The sequence below is a fragment of the Coccinella septempunctata genome, chromosome 4 (genome assembly GCF_907165205.1).
Source record: "Coccinella septempunctata chromosome 4, icCocSept1.1, whole genome shotgun sequence".
Lineage (NCBI taxonomy): Eukaryota > Metazoa > Arthropoda > Insecta > Coleoptera > Coccinellidae > Coccinella > Coccinella septempunctata.
In genome coordinates, this window is record NC_058192.1 from 8,944,307 (window position 1) to 8,957,559 (window position 13,253).

The 13,253-nt window shown below is 36.5% G+C and overlaps 1 protein-coding gene across 1 annotated transcript in view; it reads left to right on the forward strand.

Annotated features, from left to right (window-relative positions):
• Positions 1 to 13,093, forward strand: part of LOC123311574 (interleukin-1 receptor accessory protein-like 1) — a 30,454-nt gene extending 17,361 nt beyond the window's left edge. The window contains exons 3-7 of the mRNA XM_044895611.1: positions 5,404 to 5,499; positions 5,629 to 5,734; positions 11,683 to 11,813; positions 11,897 to 12,199; positions 12,531 to 13,093. Of these exons, the coding sequence (XP_044751546.1) occupies positions 5,404 to 5,499; positions 5,629 to 5,734; positions 11,683 to 11,813; positions 11,897 to 12,199; positions 12,531 to 12,919 (1,025 nt within the window). The 3' untranslated portion in view covers positions 12,920 to 13,093. The remainder of the gene's footprint in view (positions 1 to 5,403; positions 5,500 to 5,628; positions 5,735 to 11,682; positions 11,814 to 11,896; positions 12,200 to 12,530) is intronic.
• Positions 13,094 to 13,253: the final 160 nt, after the last annotated feature.

Here is a 13,253-nt window from a genome sequence, read left to right on the forward strand (position 1 = left end):
TCGAAAAATGGTCTGTTAGAAAGTTCTAGAAGATATGCATATATTGGACTTAGTCCCTGCGTGTCCGTTTTCTTGTTAATTTTGCTTTTTTGAGTTTGTATGTGGATCATTTCTAGTATGCATCTTTTTTTGTAATTTATATTTGCATCTAAAATTTTTACGTTATTAAAATCAACACTATGTGAGTACTTATTAGCATGAACAGACAATGCACATCTCAGGTTATTTGTTCTTATATCACTTTTATGTAAGTTCATGCGATTTCTAAGCCACTGAGAGGTTTGACCTACGTAGGTTTCATGACAGTCAGCACATTCCAGTTCGTACACTACATTAGATTTTATTTCTTTTGGTATAGGGTCCTTTAGTTTTGAATATAAATTTGCCACTTTCTTTTTACACTGTGCCACTATTTTCACTTTTTCATTATAATCTTTAAAACAGTTTTTAATTTTGTAGGTAAGGTAAGGGATATTCGGGATGCTTCTATATTTAACAACTTCTGTTCCTCCTACCATATCAGGTTGTGTTGGACTTTCAGCCAAGGGCAACGTTGAAGCAGAATACAGAAGTTTTTTCAACATTGTTTTAGGATAGGCATTCTCAACCAAAAGATCAAACAGTCTTTTTATGCTTCCATCTCTGAATGTTGGATCACAGATTTTATAAATCCTGTTTTTTTGTTCTTTAATGAAATTTAATTTTATGCTTATTGGATGGTCAGATAAAAAATGTATAAACTTTCCTGCAGAAGTCGTCTTTCTATACCAATCTAATTTTATTTTATTTTCCACTCGGCATACCCTGGTATCTAAGAACGGAACAGAGTTATAACAATCTTCTGTCTCAATCGTGAACTTCAACTTAGGGTCGAAACTGTTGAAAACTTGCAATATCTATACCCTATATAATCTATAGGGTATATAATATATACCCTATAGGGGGTGTAAAATCTGTGTATAGATGAGGGTTCTTGCCTTGGCATGCCAAGCCATCGCATACTATTTAATACCAGAAAATCTTCAACTAATTTCCTGAAACTAGGTTCAACTGAACCATAAAATTCAAAAGCAACACGAAGAAATATCTATTTCGCAAAATTTTTCACGCTGTTAACCTTCTTGTTTCCTTTTCCTCGAAAATAATTACTGAATGCAATCAAAGCCCAACCTGTTACTGAGAAACAGCATCTCGGAGACTTTTTCCGCCATTGTTTCTTAAGCATAAAACATACTCTCTTCTCAAGAGGGGGTAAGAGGGACTTTATGGAAGAACGTGAGTATGACCAATGCAAGCCATTTCGGAGAAGGTTCATAAAGTGCTTGAAATTGGCAACCATTAAAAATACGTTCTCGGCGAACACAATAACTAAGAGGGTTTCTTACATATTAATGATTAAGTAAGTCGGTGACGTGCAAGGATTTCGAGGCACAGTTCTCATTGAATACCTTCGGTACTGTCTTTATGGTTCTCGCTTTCAATATCGTAAAGCTTGACTAATCCGTCCATCTATTTCATCAGTATGCGTGGAAGGATCGCTTGTATGATATACTGGTGGCATCAACCTCTTTTGTATGATCATAATTCACACGTTCTCTCTATACAGGAGAAGATTGATTTTATCGGTACGTCTTTTATCGAACAATGATGGTCTCTATCTTTTTCATCATTCAATTTCGAGGTTTTCAATGAATCCATTAAAAATTCCATCGGCGGAATCTTGAACGACGTGCAAGAGGAAATTTCACATCCTGTTGTGAAGAATATGTAGCTTGAGGTGTTTGGGTTGGTACTTTGAGTTGATGATGAAACGAATGAGGTTTCTGAAGCGATTTGGTCCTTAATCTCATAGCCCTTTTTTATGTTTTCCAATAATTTCCTTCATTTTATATTTCCTTCACATTCCTCAAATAGACGAAGTTAGTTGCTGGTGTCTTTTGAGTCATGCAAGAAGAGAAATTGTTGTTTGTATATCGAAGCAGACCAAGGTCGATTAGTTTATCTAATTGATCATGACGATGAGTTTTTAACCTCATCATTTGGTTTACTAGGATTTTCCTTACTCCGTGGAAAATGTATAATTCATACACCATCCTAAACACCTACCTGTAATAATAAAGAAACATCTAATATTAGAATTATCGGAAAATTATACCTCAACATTTAATATGTTGTTTCGTCGACGTTCATTTGCTTTTGAATCAGAAAAAATGCCATTATGGGAATACCGAGTAATATATGAACGCACATAAAAATACGTATTTTTATGAGGTAACTGTTCAGAGGAACAGCTGTCTTTAGTATTCATTTGCTAGATTATCTCGAAGGAAGCAATTCCAGTCAGCATATCATCATCTGGACCAACGTGGGAAGCTAAATTATTCATTCTTCAGAAGGGAGCATAACCAAAAAAATAGATTATATGCAAATAATATCATTATTACTTTTATTAGTTTTAGATTATGCTACTTGGAAGTAGAAAAACTAGATACAGAACAAATTTTTATAAAAATCACCATACGAACAAAAAACCTAGCTTTATGCTTCTGATAATATACAGGGCGCTCACTAAACATGCGGAAAAATGCTTGATGTGATGAGGACATTTGTAAGTACATCTAAAATGTGCTATTTTTCATGGGGCTAAAATTATCTTGACATTGTTCCAGGAATCTCTTCGAGAATCTTTCGCTTCGTCAAGTCCGAGAATTATGACTTGATGAAAGATCTCCGATACTTTCTGAATAGATTGAATACGGTGAAAATTAATAAGTCTTTCGCATTAAAGTATCCTACGTCGGCATCGGTGGCTCTGAAAGTTGGTCTACACTCAGCGAATTTCACGGAATACCGAGGAAGGATTTCGCAGAACCCAACTTGGTGGGTTCTTTGTCTTTTTAATCAGGCGGACATGCCGCGGCAAATTGCCGGACAGACGGACGTGTGTATGCGATACGACTGCAACTTTTCTGGCATTCCCGGAAATATGCAGCGCCTAAATAAGTCTGCGTCCGAAGGCGAAAGAGAAATTTGTCGAATTCTTCTGTGAAATGGTCGAGTTTCGGACCATCCACGATGGAAGAATCAACTTTTTCGTTTTTCCGAACAACAGAGAAGGGGAAAATTCAAAGGACCACCCTGGAGCAAACTAATTTCATATTTTAAAATTAGTTTGACCAGAGATCCCCCGAAGGTGATCTTCATAAATACCAAGACCAGAAACAATATTTTATGAGTCCGATCGATGTGAAACACCTCGCCCTGTGTTCCCTGCCATCCTAACTTCGATCAAAAGTATAGAAATCGACTGAGTATGGAGGGTACCCTCCATAGCTACCAAGATGTCTCTTTTCTGTTGCCATAGACGTCAGTGTGGACAAATCGAAGTCTAGAAAAAGACAATTAGCTGGCCTGATGTTCAGTTTCCCTCTGTCACTTTTTCTGACCGTATTAAATGCACAGATGGAAAAGGAATGCTCTGTCTCAGGTCTCAGGTTGTCTATGATTTCTCTATGTCTATGATCAGAACTGACGTTAACCTGACATCGATCCTGAAATCGATTGTCAAAATCTCGTAATTTTCTCTGATCATAGATGTTTGGGAAGAAAGACATAAGTTTGGAGAAACGACAAAATTTTCATCTTCTTGTTAGGCATTTCTGAGGTATTTCAGGGTCGTTTTTCGGAATGAGAGGGTCAACTGGAGAACAACATACCGAATTACTATATCAGCACATATACACAGTCGTATTTTTATTTCCCTCTATATATTATTAGATGTACTCTTTCTCTTTGACCCCAACTAATGTTGAAATGGGTTGGATATGGAATAGGTTAAGTAGTATGAGATCAAATCAATGAAAAAATGCACGGGAATGGAAATGAGTTATTATCTTGTTCTTGCATATGGAAATAGTAACGGTGGTGGATATATCACAGGTGTTCTCAAAGTGAACTGTCGTTTGAATTATTGTACCATTAGATATTTGTTTACCGGATATGTGTAGGTATATTTAGTGGGTACAAATGTCAATAATCTCAGCCCATTCATGCACAGCCTACCTCTTCGTTATCGCAAATGATCTGAGCCTACGTCCTAGTGCCGATTTTTTCCAGATTTTATGGAATGTTGTTTGCTCTGATTTCGCATTGTCTTAGTTGCAACGCAACGTGACTGTGGTGAAAATTTTTTCATGAATTTATTCATGCATTATTATGATGTAAAAATGTTGAATGAATAGCAGTTTGAATATTAATCGGTGGTATGATTTTCTAGGCATGGTCATAAAGTGTTTAGATAATAATTTATGATATCTTTGTTGGGGAAAATGATCTAGGATTAAGCTGTAATCAAGGTTCCTAATAAATTGTTTCTTGGTGATTTCTGAGAAGAAACAGAACATTTCACAAGGTTTATTGGGAAAGGCAGACGGAGTATTCATAATGGAGATGAAAATAGCAGATAATTAACTCGATATTTGTTATTGGTCTTTGAATCTTTCAGAATTTAACGTGGAATCTTCTTCTATTTGCCTTACTCCAGCTTTTTATAGTTCAATTGTCTCGTTTTCATGCTTGCATAATGATGAAGGAGAAGCAGTTCTGAAGTGATGCTCACGCTGTAATAAATCACTTGGGAAGTATTGTAAATCGGATAGAATTAAGTTCGTTTAGGAAACTGCCGACCGGGAAATTGAATTTTAACGATGGAAATTGGAATAAAGGGGACCGACCTGCAAACATAATTTTCCAGGAACTTCCTATCAATGCGTCTCGCTGTTTATTGGCAAAGGACTCCGCTACGACGGCACTGTTTGATGTTCGGTATTGTTGGTGTAGTACCAGGAACAGTACAGCAGTTGGGGACATATCGTAGGAAACACGATAATTCGTGAATAATTGTTGTTTGTTTATACAATCGTTTGTTGTTGCTTGTAAGCACACTGGAAATATTTTTCTATTGGGAGTACAAATTAGTTCGGATGGTTTTTTAAAAATGGCTTTGGATGTTATTAATTTTTCATAATGGCAGATGATTTTTGGTGTTTCAGGGAGTTAAGACATCATTCCATAATATTCAGTTCATATCAATTTGAGTTTCATATAAAAACCTTGTTTTTACGTAGATTTTGTGTTTACTAAGTAGCCCTTGAGGAAGGTTTAGGTTTAGGGAATGATACCAGGATGAGGCCATGCTTTGTGTGCTATCCTGTATGTTGATTACCAACGAAAAATAATGGTATACGAGTATCGATCACCTGTGTTCTATATTAGGGCTCTCTTATATTTTTAAATCATTGATAACAATTCTTTTCGAATTCTTCTTTTTCCGAACAATGGGAATATTTCCAATTCTTCACTAGCGTTGCTACGCAACTATAATCTTCTATATTTTCGTTTCAGCGAAAGTTCCGGATGAGCCCCAGGTGACTTACGTATCCAGAGACGCTGAGGTTGCTATCGGAGCAAATCTACGATTATTCTGTGAAGCATTCGGAGGTGAGTCTTACGGAGAGGAAAATCTTATTTTCTTTTTAGTAGAAAAGAATATAACGTCAAGGATTATCGTGTATTTTCAATGTTGATGTTCTGAGAACTATACGAGTCTACAAAAATACCTTATTTCAGGCCGGATTGACCTACCGGACGCTCACAATGAAGCCATTTGGTTCAAAATGGATTCCAATCGGACCTTATCGAACGGAACGAGGATTCGACAGGAGAAAACATCGAGGTGAGTGGATTTACGAAACTGAATCGAGAAAACTGCGAATTCGACCTATACAAAACGACTAAAAAAAATTAAGAAAATTCATAACTTCGCATAGAACTATGTATTTATTATGTGGAAAAACGTGGTCAAACATGTCAATTTCCATATTGAATTACTCGACTTTTCATGTAGGAGTTCGTCATACGTTAGGTATGCCATTTAAAAAAGCACTACAACTGCCATCTACATATATACGGGGATATATATTGGAAAATTCTCAGCCTACTATAGAACCAAACAAAATTTCAGTATTTTATTACTCAACTCCTCTTAATTGGATACATTTATTACAGCGAACCTGCAACGTCTCTAGACCTTTCAAAAAAAATGTTTCCTCTTGCTCTGTAAACCAGATCTCCACAGCTTTTATTACCTCCTCGTTGGAAGAAAATTTACCACCTTTTAAATTTTTTTTCAGTTGAGGAAAGAGATGATATGCGGATGGAGCAAAATCTGGTGAATAAGGGGGGGTTCTAGTAATTCAAACCCTAAATCACGAATTTTTTGCATGGCAACATGAGATTTGTGTGCAGGGGCGTTGTCCTGCAAAAACAAAACGCCTTTGGATAGCTTTCCGCATCTTTTCTCTTTAATTTTTTCCCGTAGAGGGATCAGTAATGTCGAATAGTAATTTCCGGTTGTTGTTCTACCCTTATCCAAAAAATCAATCATGATTACTCCATGGCAATCCCAAAAAACTGAAGCAAGAACTTTTCTAGCAGATTTTTGGACACGAAACTTCTTAGGTCTTGGAGAACCAGAGTGTCGCCATTCCATCGATTATTGCTTTGTTTCTGGATCGTAGAAATGTACCCAAGTCTCATCCATAGTAACAATTCGGTTTAAGAAGTCTACATCGTTTTCAAATCGAGCACAGAACGAACGCGATGCTTCACCCTTGCACGCTTTTGGTCAACATTCAAACATTTGGGGATCCATTTTGCAGCAATTTTCTCATGTCCAAATTGACCTAAACTATGATGAACGCGTTCGTATGAAATAGTCAGTGCTTCAGATATCCGTTTTAGCCCAATTCGACGGTCAGATAAAATCATGAACTGCATCGATATTTTCGGGGACTGACACAGAAACTGGCCTTCTCGATCGGTCATCATCTTCGATGGAAAATTTACCTCTTTTTAAGCTTGCAGTCCAATTTTTCACGGTCGCATACGAGGGACATTGATCACCAAGGGTATTAAGCATATCTTCGTAAATCGGCTTACCTCTTAACTCTTTTAAATACAGGTACTTGATGATGGCTCGATACTCCAATTTTTCGATTTTCACAATTTCGGTGGACATCTTCTTTCTTTCAATTTATGGCGTAACTCTAGTTTACTTTTTTGACCTCAAACTTCACACTCACACTTCTAATGAGTTATTGTTCGTTGCTATGGTAACGCAATATTTTTGTATGCATGAAACTGGTCTAGGCTAGCTAGATATCAATACATCCTCGTACAACAGTTTACAGAATGCCATCCCTGAAAATCCAATTTACGAGCTCATATATGCGTATTCCGCATGGCAGCTAAGCACGTTTCCAATATGACGAAAGCCCTATCCAATATTCTTCATCCAAAAACGCACGGTAATGATTTCCACAAATTGGAGCAGCAATCTCGTAGTTTCTCCCTAATTGAAACCTAAACAGGCAGGTACATATAGCGAATACCAATAGGAAAATCAAGTCATGCGGACATGAATGTGTGTTTTATTAACCTGAGCACGTGTCTTTGAAACACCCGCGTTGCGAGACCTCCTTATAAGCTTAACAGTGAATACGGCGATGTACAAAGAGTGCCGATGGAAAAACTATTAACATAAATCGGGCAATCGGTGTTTCGAGATTCAATCTCGGCGACACTAAAGATAGACCGAAATGGTAGCGGAAAACTAACGAAGTTGAAGTTCGATCTTGAGGAAGTTTTAACTGAACCCTACTCTTTGGGAGGCTATCGAGTAGTTTTTCTTCCAGGATAATTATAGTCGATCTAAGTGTGATCCATATTCTGAAATGAATGAAATCTTCTAGTAATAAATCCGAGAATTTCATCCATCTCGGCATAACTGTTCGATCTTGAGGAAGTTTTAACTGAACCCAAGTTTTTGAAAATTTTTCGAAGGTCATCTTTCGAGTAATTTATCTTTCAGTAAACTCATCGTAGATCTGAACGTGATCCATATTCTGAAAGAGCAACTCTTCTAGTAATAAATTTGAGAATTTCATCCATCTAGGTGCAACCGTTCGGTCTTGACGAATTCTCAAGTGAAATTTGCAATTTATGAAAAATGCCATTTCCAAGATGAAAATCTAAAAGAAGGGAGATAGGTTTTCGAAATTACCCACAATAGATTCAGCGTGTTCGAAAACCTATATTTCCATACCAGAATTCCAAATGTCGGACCCTGTTTAGGAGAAAATAATTTTTTTTGTTTATCCAATTTTCATTTTCGAGTTGACTTCGAAGAGCTCTCTGGAGTGCAATTCTCTATTGAATCATCAACTGTTCGGTTTTCTAGAATCTTCAAAACAAATTCTATGCACTCCATATCCTTAGAGGGTAATAAAACATCCTGATTTTCAGACAGAGTAGCAAATAGGTCATTTTAGGGGGGTCTAACCCCTTGCTCATTTTTGACCCAAAAAATCGAGATTTTCGAAATCGAGTTTTTGTGCTTGGGTGGAAGCCTTGGCAATGCTGATTATAGAACCGGAAATCCCAATTGGATCAGACGAATATAACAGGAGATATCGCATGTTGAAAATTGCAATTTTTGAAAAATGCCATTTCCAAGATGAAAATGTAAATGAAAGGAAATAGGCTTTCGAAATTGCTGGCAATAGATTCAGCGTGTTCGAAAACCTATATTTTCATACCAAAATTTCAAATATCTGGCACTGTTTAGGAGAAAATAATTTTTTTTGTTTTTCCACTTTTCATTTTCGAGTTGACTTCGAACAGCTCTCTTGAGTGCAATTCTCTATTGAATCATCAACTGTTTGGTTTTCTGAAATCTTCAAAACAAATTCTATGCACTCAATATCCTTAGAGGGTAATAAAACCTCCTGACTTTCAAACAGAGTAGCAAATAGGTCATTTTAGGGGGGTCTAACCCCTTGCTCATTTTTGACCCAAAAAATCGAGATTTTCGAAATCGAGTTATTGTGCTTGGGTGGAAGCCTTGACAATGCTGATTATAAAACCGGAAATCCCAATTAGATCAGACGAATATAACAGGAGATATCGCATATTGAAAATTGCAATTTTTGAAAAATCCCATTTCCAAGATGAACATCTCAAAGAAGGGAGATAGGCTTTCGAAATTGCTCGCAATGGATTCAGCGTGTTCGAAAACCTATATTTTCATACTAAAATTCAAATATCTGGCACTGTTTAGGAGAAAATAATTTTTTTTGTTTTTCCACTTTTCATTTTCGAGTTGACTTCGAAAGCTCTCTTGAGTGCAATTCTCTATTGAATCATCAACTGTTTGGTTTTCTGAAATCTTCAAAACAAATTCTATGCACTCCATATCCTTAGAGGGTAATGAAACATCCTGATTTTCAGACAGAGTAGCAAATAGGTCATTTTAGGGGGGTCTAACCCCTTGCTCATTTTTGACCCAAAAAATCGAGATTTTCGAAATCGAGTTTTTGTGCTTGTTTGGAAGCCTTGGCAAAGCTGATTATAAAACCGGAAATCCCAATTAGATCAGACGAATATAACAGGGGATATCGCATATTTAAAATTGCAATTTTTGAAAAATGTCATTTCCAAGACGAAAATCTAAACGAACGGGGATAGGCTTTCGAAATTGCTGGCAATAGATTCAGCGTGTTCGAAAACCTATATTTTCATACCAAAATTTCAAATATCTGGCACTGTTTAGGAGAAAATCATTTTTTTTGTTTTTCCACTTTTCATTTTCGAGTTGACTTCGAACAGCTCTCTTGAGTGCAATTGTCTATTTAATCATCAACTGTTTGGTTTTCTAGAATCTTCAAAACAAATTCTATGCACTCCATATCCTTAGAGGGTAATAAAACATCCTGATTTTCAGACAGAGTAGCAAATAGGTCATTTTAGGGGGGTCTAACCCCTTGCTCATTTTTGACCCAAAAAATCGAGATTTTCGAAATCGAGTTTTTGTGCTTGGGTGGAAGCCTTGGCAATGCTGATTATAGAACCGGAAATCCCAATTTGATCAGACGAATATAACAGTAGATGTCGCAGATTGAAAATTGCAATTTTTGAAAAATGCCATTTCCAAGATGAAAATCTGAATAAAAGGAGATAGGCTTTCAAAATTGCTGGCAATAGATTCAGCGTGTTCGAAAACCTATATTTTCATACCAAAATTTCAAATCTCTGGTCCAGTTTAGGAGAAAAAAATTTTTTTTGTTTTTCCACTTTTCATTTTCGAGTTGACTTCGAACAGCTCTCTTGAGTGCAATTCTCTATTGAATCATCAACTGTTTGGTTTTCTAGAATCTTCAAAACAAATTCTATGCACTCCATATTCTTAGAGGGTAATAAAACATCCTGATTTTCAGACAGACTACCAAATAGGTCATTTTAGGGGGTCCCATCCAAAATTTTGAGAAATGCCATTTCCAAGATGAAAATCTAAAAGATGGGAGATATGCTTTCGAAATTGCTCGCAATAGAAGTTTCTATTTCAAAGGAAACGTGTTGGAGCATTGTCTTTCCTTGTACCCTCCAGACTGAGCTGATTTTCTTCTTTCTCAAAATGATTGTTGAAAATCCCAAAACTATTTAAACCCAATTCGTTTTTTCATGAGTAACACTTTATAGAACCATCTTTGCCTCTCATAAAGATCGGTTACTTTAAGCCTCCGAAGCATGCTCTAGTTTCGGAAATTGCATTTCTAGATTTGCCCGAAAAGAAGTGAAAGAACAGAGGGACGAAGGCTCATAATTTAAATTATTTTTGTTCAGCATTTGTATAAAGGTGCAAACACTTCAAATACCAACAATTATCGTAGAAAAGTAATTTCCAGACAAATTCAGTCCCACGCTTGATCTGGAGTTGTGCCTAGGAGCACACCATAAGTTCCTGCTGCGTCAGGATTAAATCTTATTTTCGAGAACTGGAAGCGCAGTGTCCGTCCAAGCGGCCTGAAGACAATACCATGATCACGTCGACCAAACTAGTTTCTCACGGTGACACAAGAGTCCCATTCTACTTCATAACAACCGGTTGACTAGTGTTTTATTTCCCCGGTCCTGTTTTTGCCACTGTTGTTACCATTAACGGTCTGTACTACCGACATACGTACCAATTAAAGGTGATTATAGCGTTTTTCAATACTTGTCAAAGACAACAGAGGCTCGAACGCACGCTAGACATCTATCTGACGATCTAAACAATTCCGTGTGCCGTTTAAGGTTGCGAAAAATTGTACCAGAAATCTTGTAATCAAATCTTCGATCGAATTTCCTTATTGCTGGTACTCGAGGAATTTTTTCTCAGTGGATCTTAATAGACCGAGCCAATTGGATGCCTAGACACTGAGAGACTCGTTCTCATTTCCAAATTTCGCTCACACTGACCACTGAAATTCAATTTTCTACGCCGGACCTGACAAAAACTTCTCAAAAAGTTCTCAGTTACTATGTCAGTATGAACTAGTTATTGCGGAGAGCAAAGACACCAAATATCAAAATCTATAAGATGGTTCGAAAGTTATGGCAAATTCAAAAAATTGACAAAATCAATAAAACACTGTATCTTGATTATAAAAAAAGATAGGATATTCTGACTCATTTTCGTGTCATCCACCCTTAGCTTCCGCTCATTCACCAATGAATCACCTTGTACATTATTTCATTGCCGAATTCACCGAATTTCTGTAAATTGAAAGAAATTTTTTTTTTCAGGGAGGATGATCAAACATTCGGGACATATTTGATTATCAATGATATCCAACCAGAAGATTTTGGAATATACGTTTGTACAATCAAAAAACCAGGAATAACAAAAAATTTGACTGTTAGTTTAAGACAAAAAGGTAGGTTGAGTGTAAGGGAAAAACCAGTTCAACACTATTCAGGATATGATGAGCAAACTGATTTAAATGCATTTTTGTTACAGTTATGGTCGAATACATCAATCCTAATCCGTTTCCCATCGAAAAAATGCTGCTATTGATGATTGCAGCTACGCTCTTGCTGTTGGCATTTTTTGTTCTCAATCTACGCTTCGGCTTGGAGCTGAGGTTGAAGTATAAAAATACCTTTGGACCACTGGAAGAAGAGGACGGAAAGATAAACGACGCGTTGATTTTGTACTCTGGTAAAGATGAGGACATGGCTCTGAACATTTTGTTGCCAAAGCTTGAAGTTGATTACAATTACAAAGCTGGTTGCAAGAGGTTACCGTCCAGTGTTGATGCTTGTAAGTATCACTCTGTATTCACTAGAATAGTAACGGTAAAACTTTTTTCATGTTAATGTGGGACTTTTCAAAAATATTAATCATCACCCAGCGATAAAGTAGAGAGTTTGAGTTACAACATGACAAAATATTGTCGAATATTTAATTGAGGATTCCTTATTGTATATAGAATGTTATGAATTCATTTCAGTTCCCATGTTGTGCTAAAGTTTACCTTTGCTGGGCGACAGTTTCTCTTTAATCTTTTTCCATCTGAATAAAGACAGTTTTCATTCTCATCCCTAATAGAGAATATGGATAATTTTTCATGTGAAGTTCTTAATCTTTGCAGGGATCACTGAGCTACACGCGTCTTCCAAAAAAAGTCGAAGAATTATATTCATCCTATCACCAAGTGCTCTTAACGGAAACTGGGATACGGCCACTATTTACAAGGCAATCAAAGTGTTGGACTCCCTTGGACCATCTTTGATCTGCCTAGTCCTGGAAAAACTTCCCACCATGAAGCACGAGCTGAAAAACAGCCAAGGGGAAACGCTTAAGTCGACTCTGTATTCGGTTGATGTCATAGACTGGAATAACCCTCCTAGTGAGAAATGTTGGAAGAATTTATGCCTGAGAATGCCCGCCAGAAGACATTTCGGCCTTTCCGAGCAGAATGCCCAACGTCCCAATAAGAGAACTGTAAATCGACAAGAAAGTCTGGATAATTTAGTGTAATTATTTTTGCAATGTTGGTTATGATGTTGTACTTCAAGTGACAATTCGATATCTAATTTATGTAAAATAATCTTATATTTTTATATCAAGCTTTTGTGATTTTTTGATATGTGTTATAGTCTGTAAGTTTTGTGTTTTTAAAATTTATACATAAGTAAATAATCATTTCCACTATTTCTATTTATTCTGTAATTGTACTTAGATTCCCTACTTACTCGAAAAATTGCATTTGAGTCCTATCTATTGGCTCCTGGCCCATTGTGATATGTATTGTGCTTTTAGTTATGTTGTATTTGCTCAATATATAAATAAATAAAAAAAATTTGGACTGATT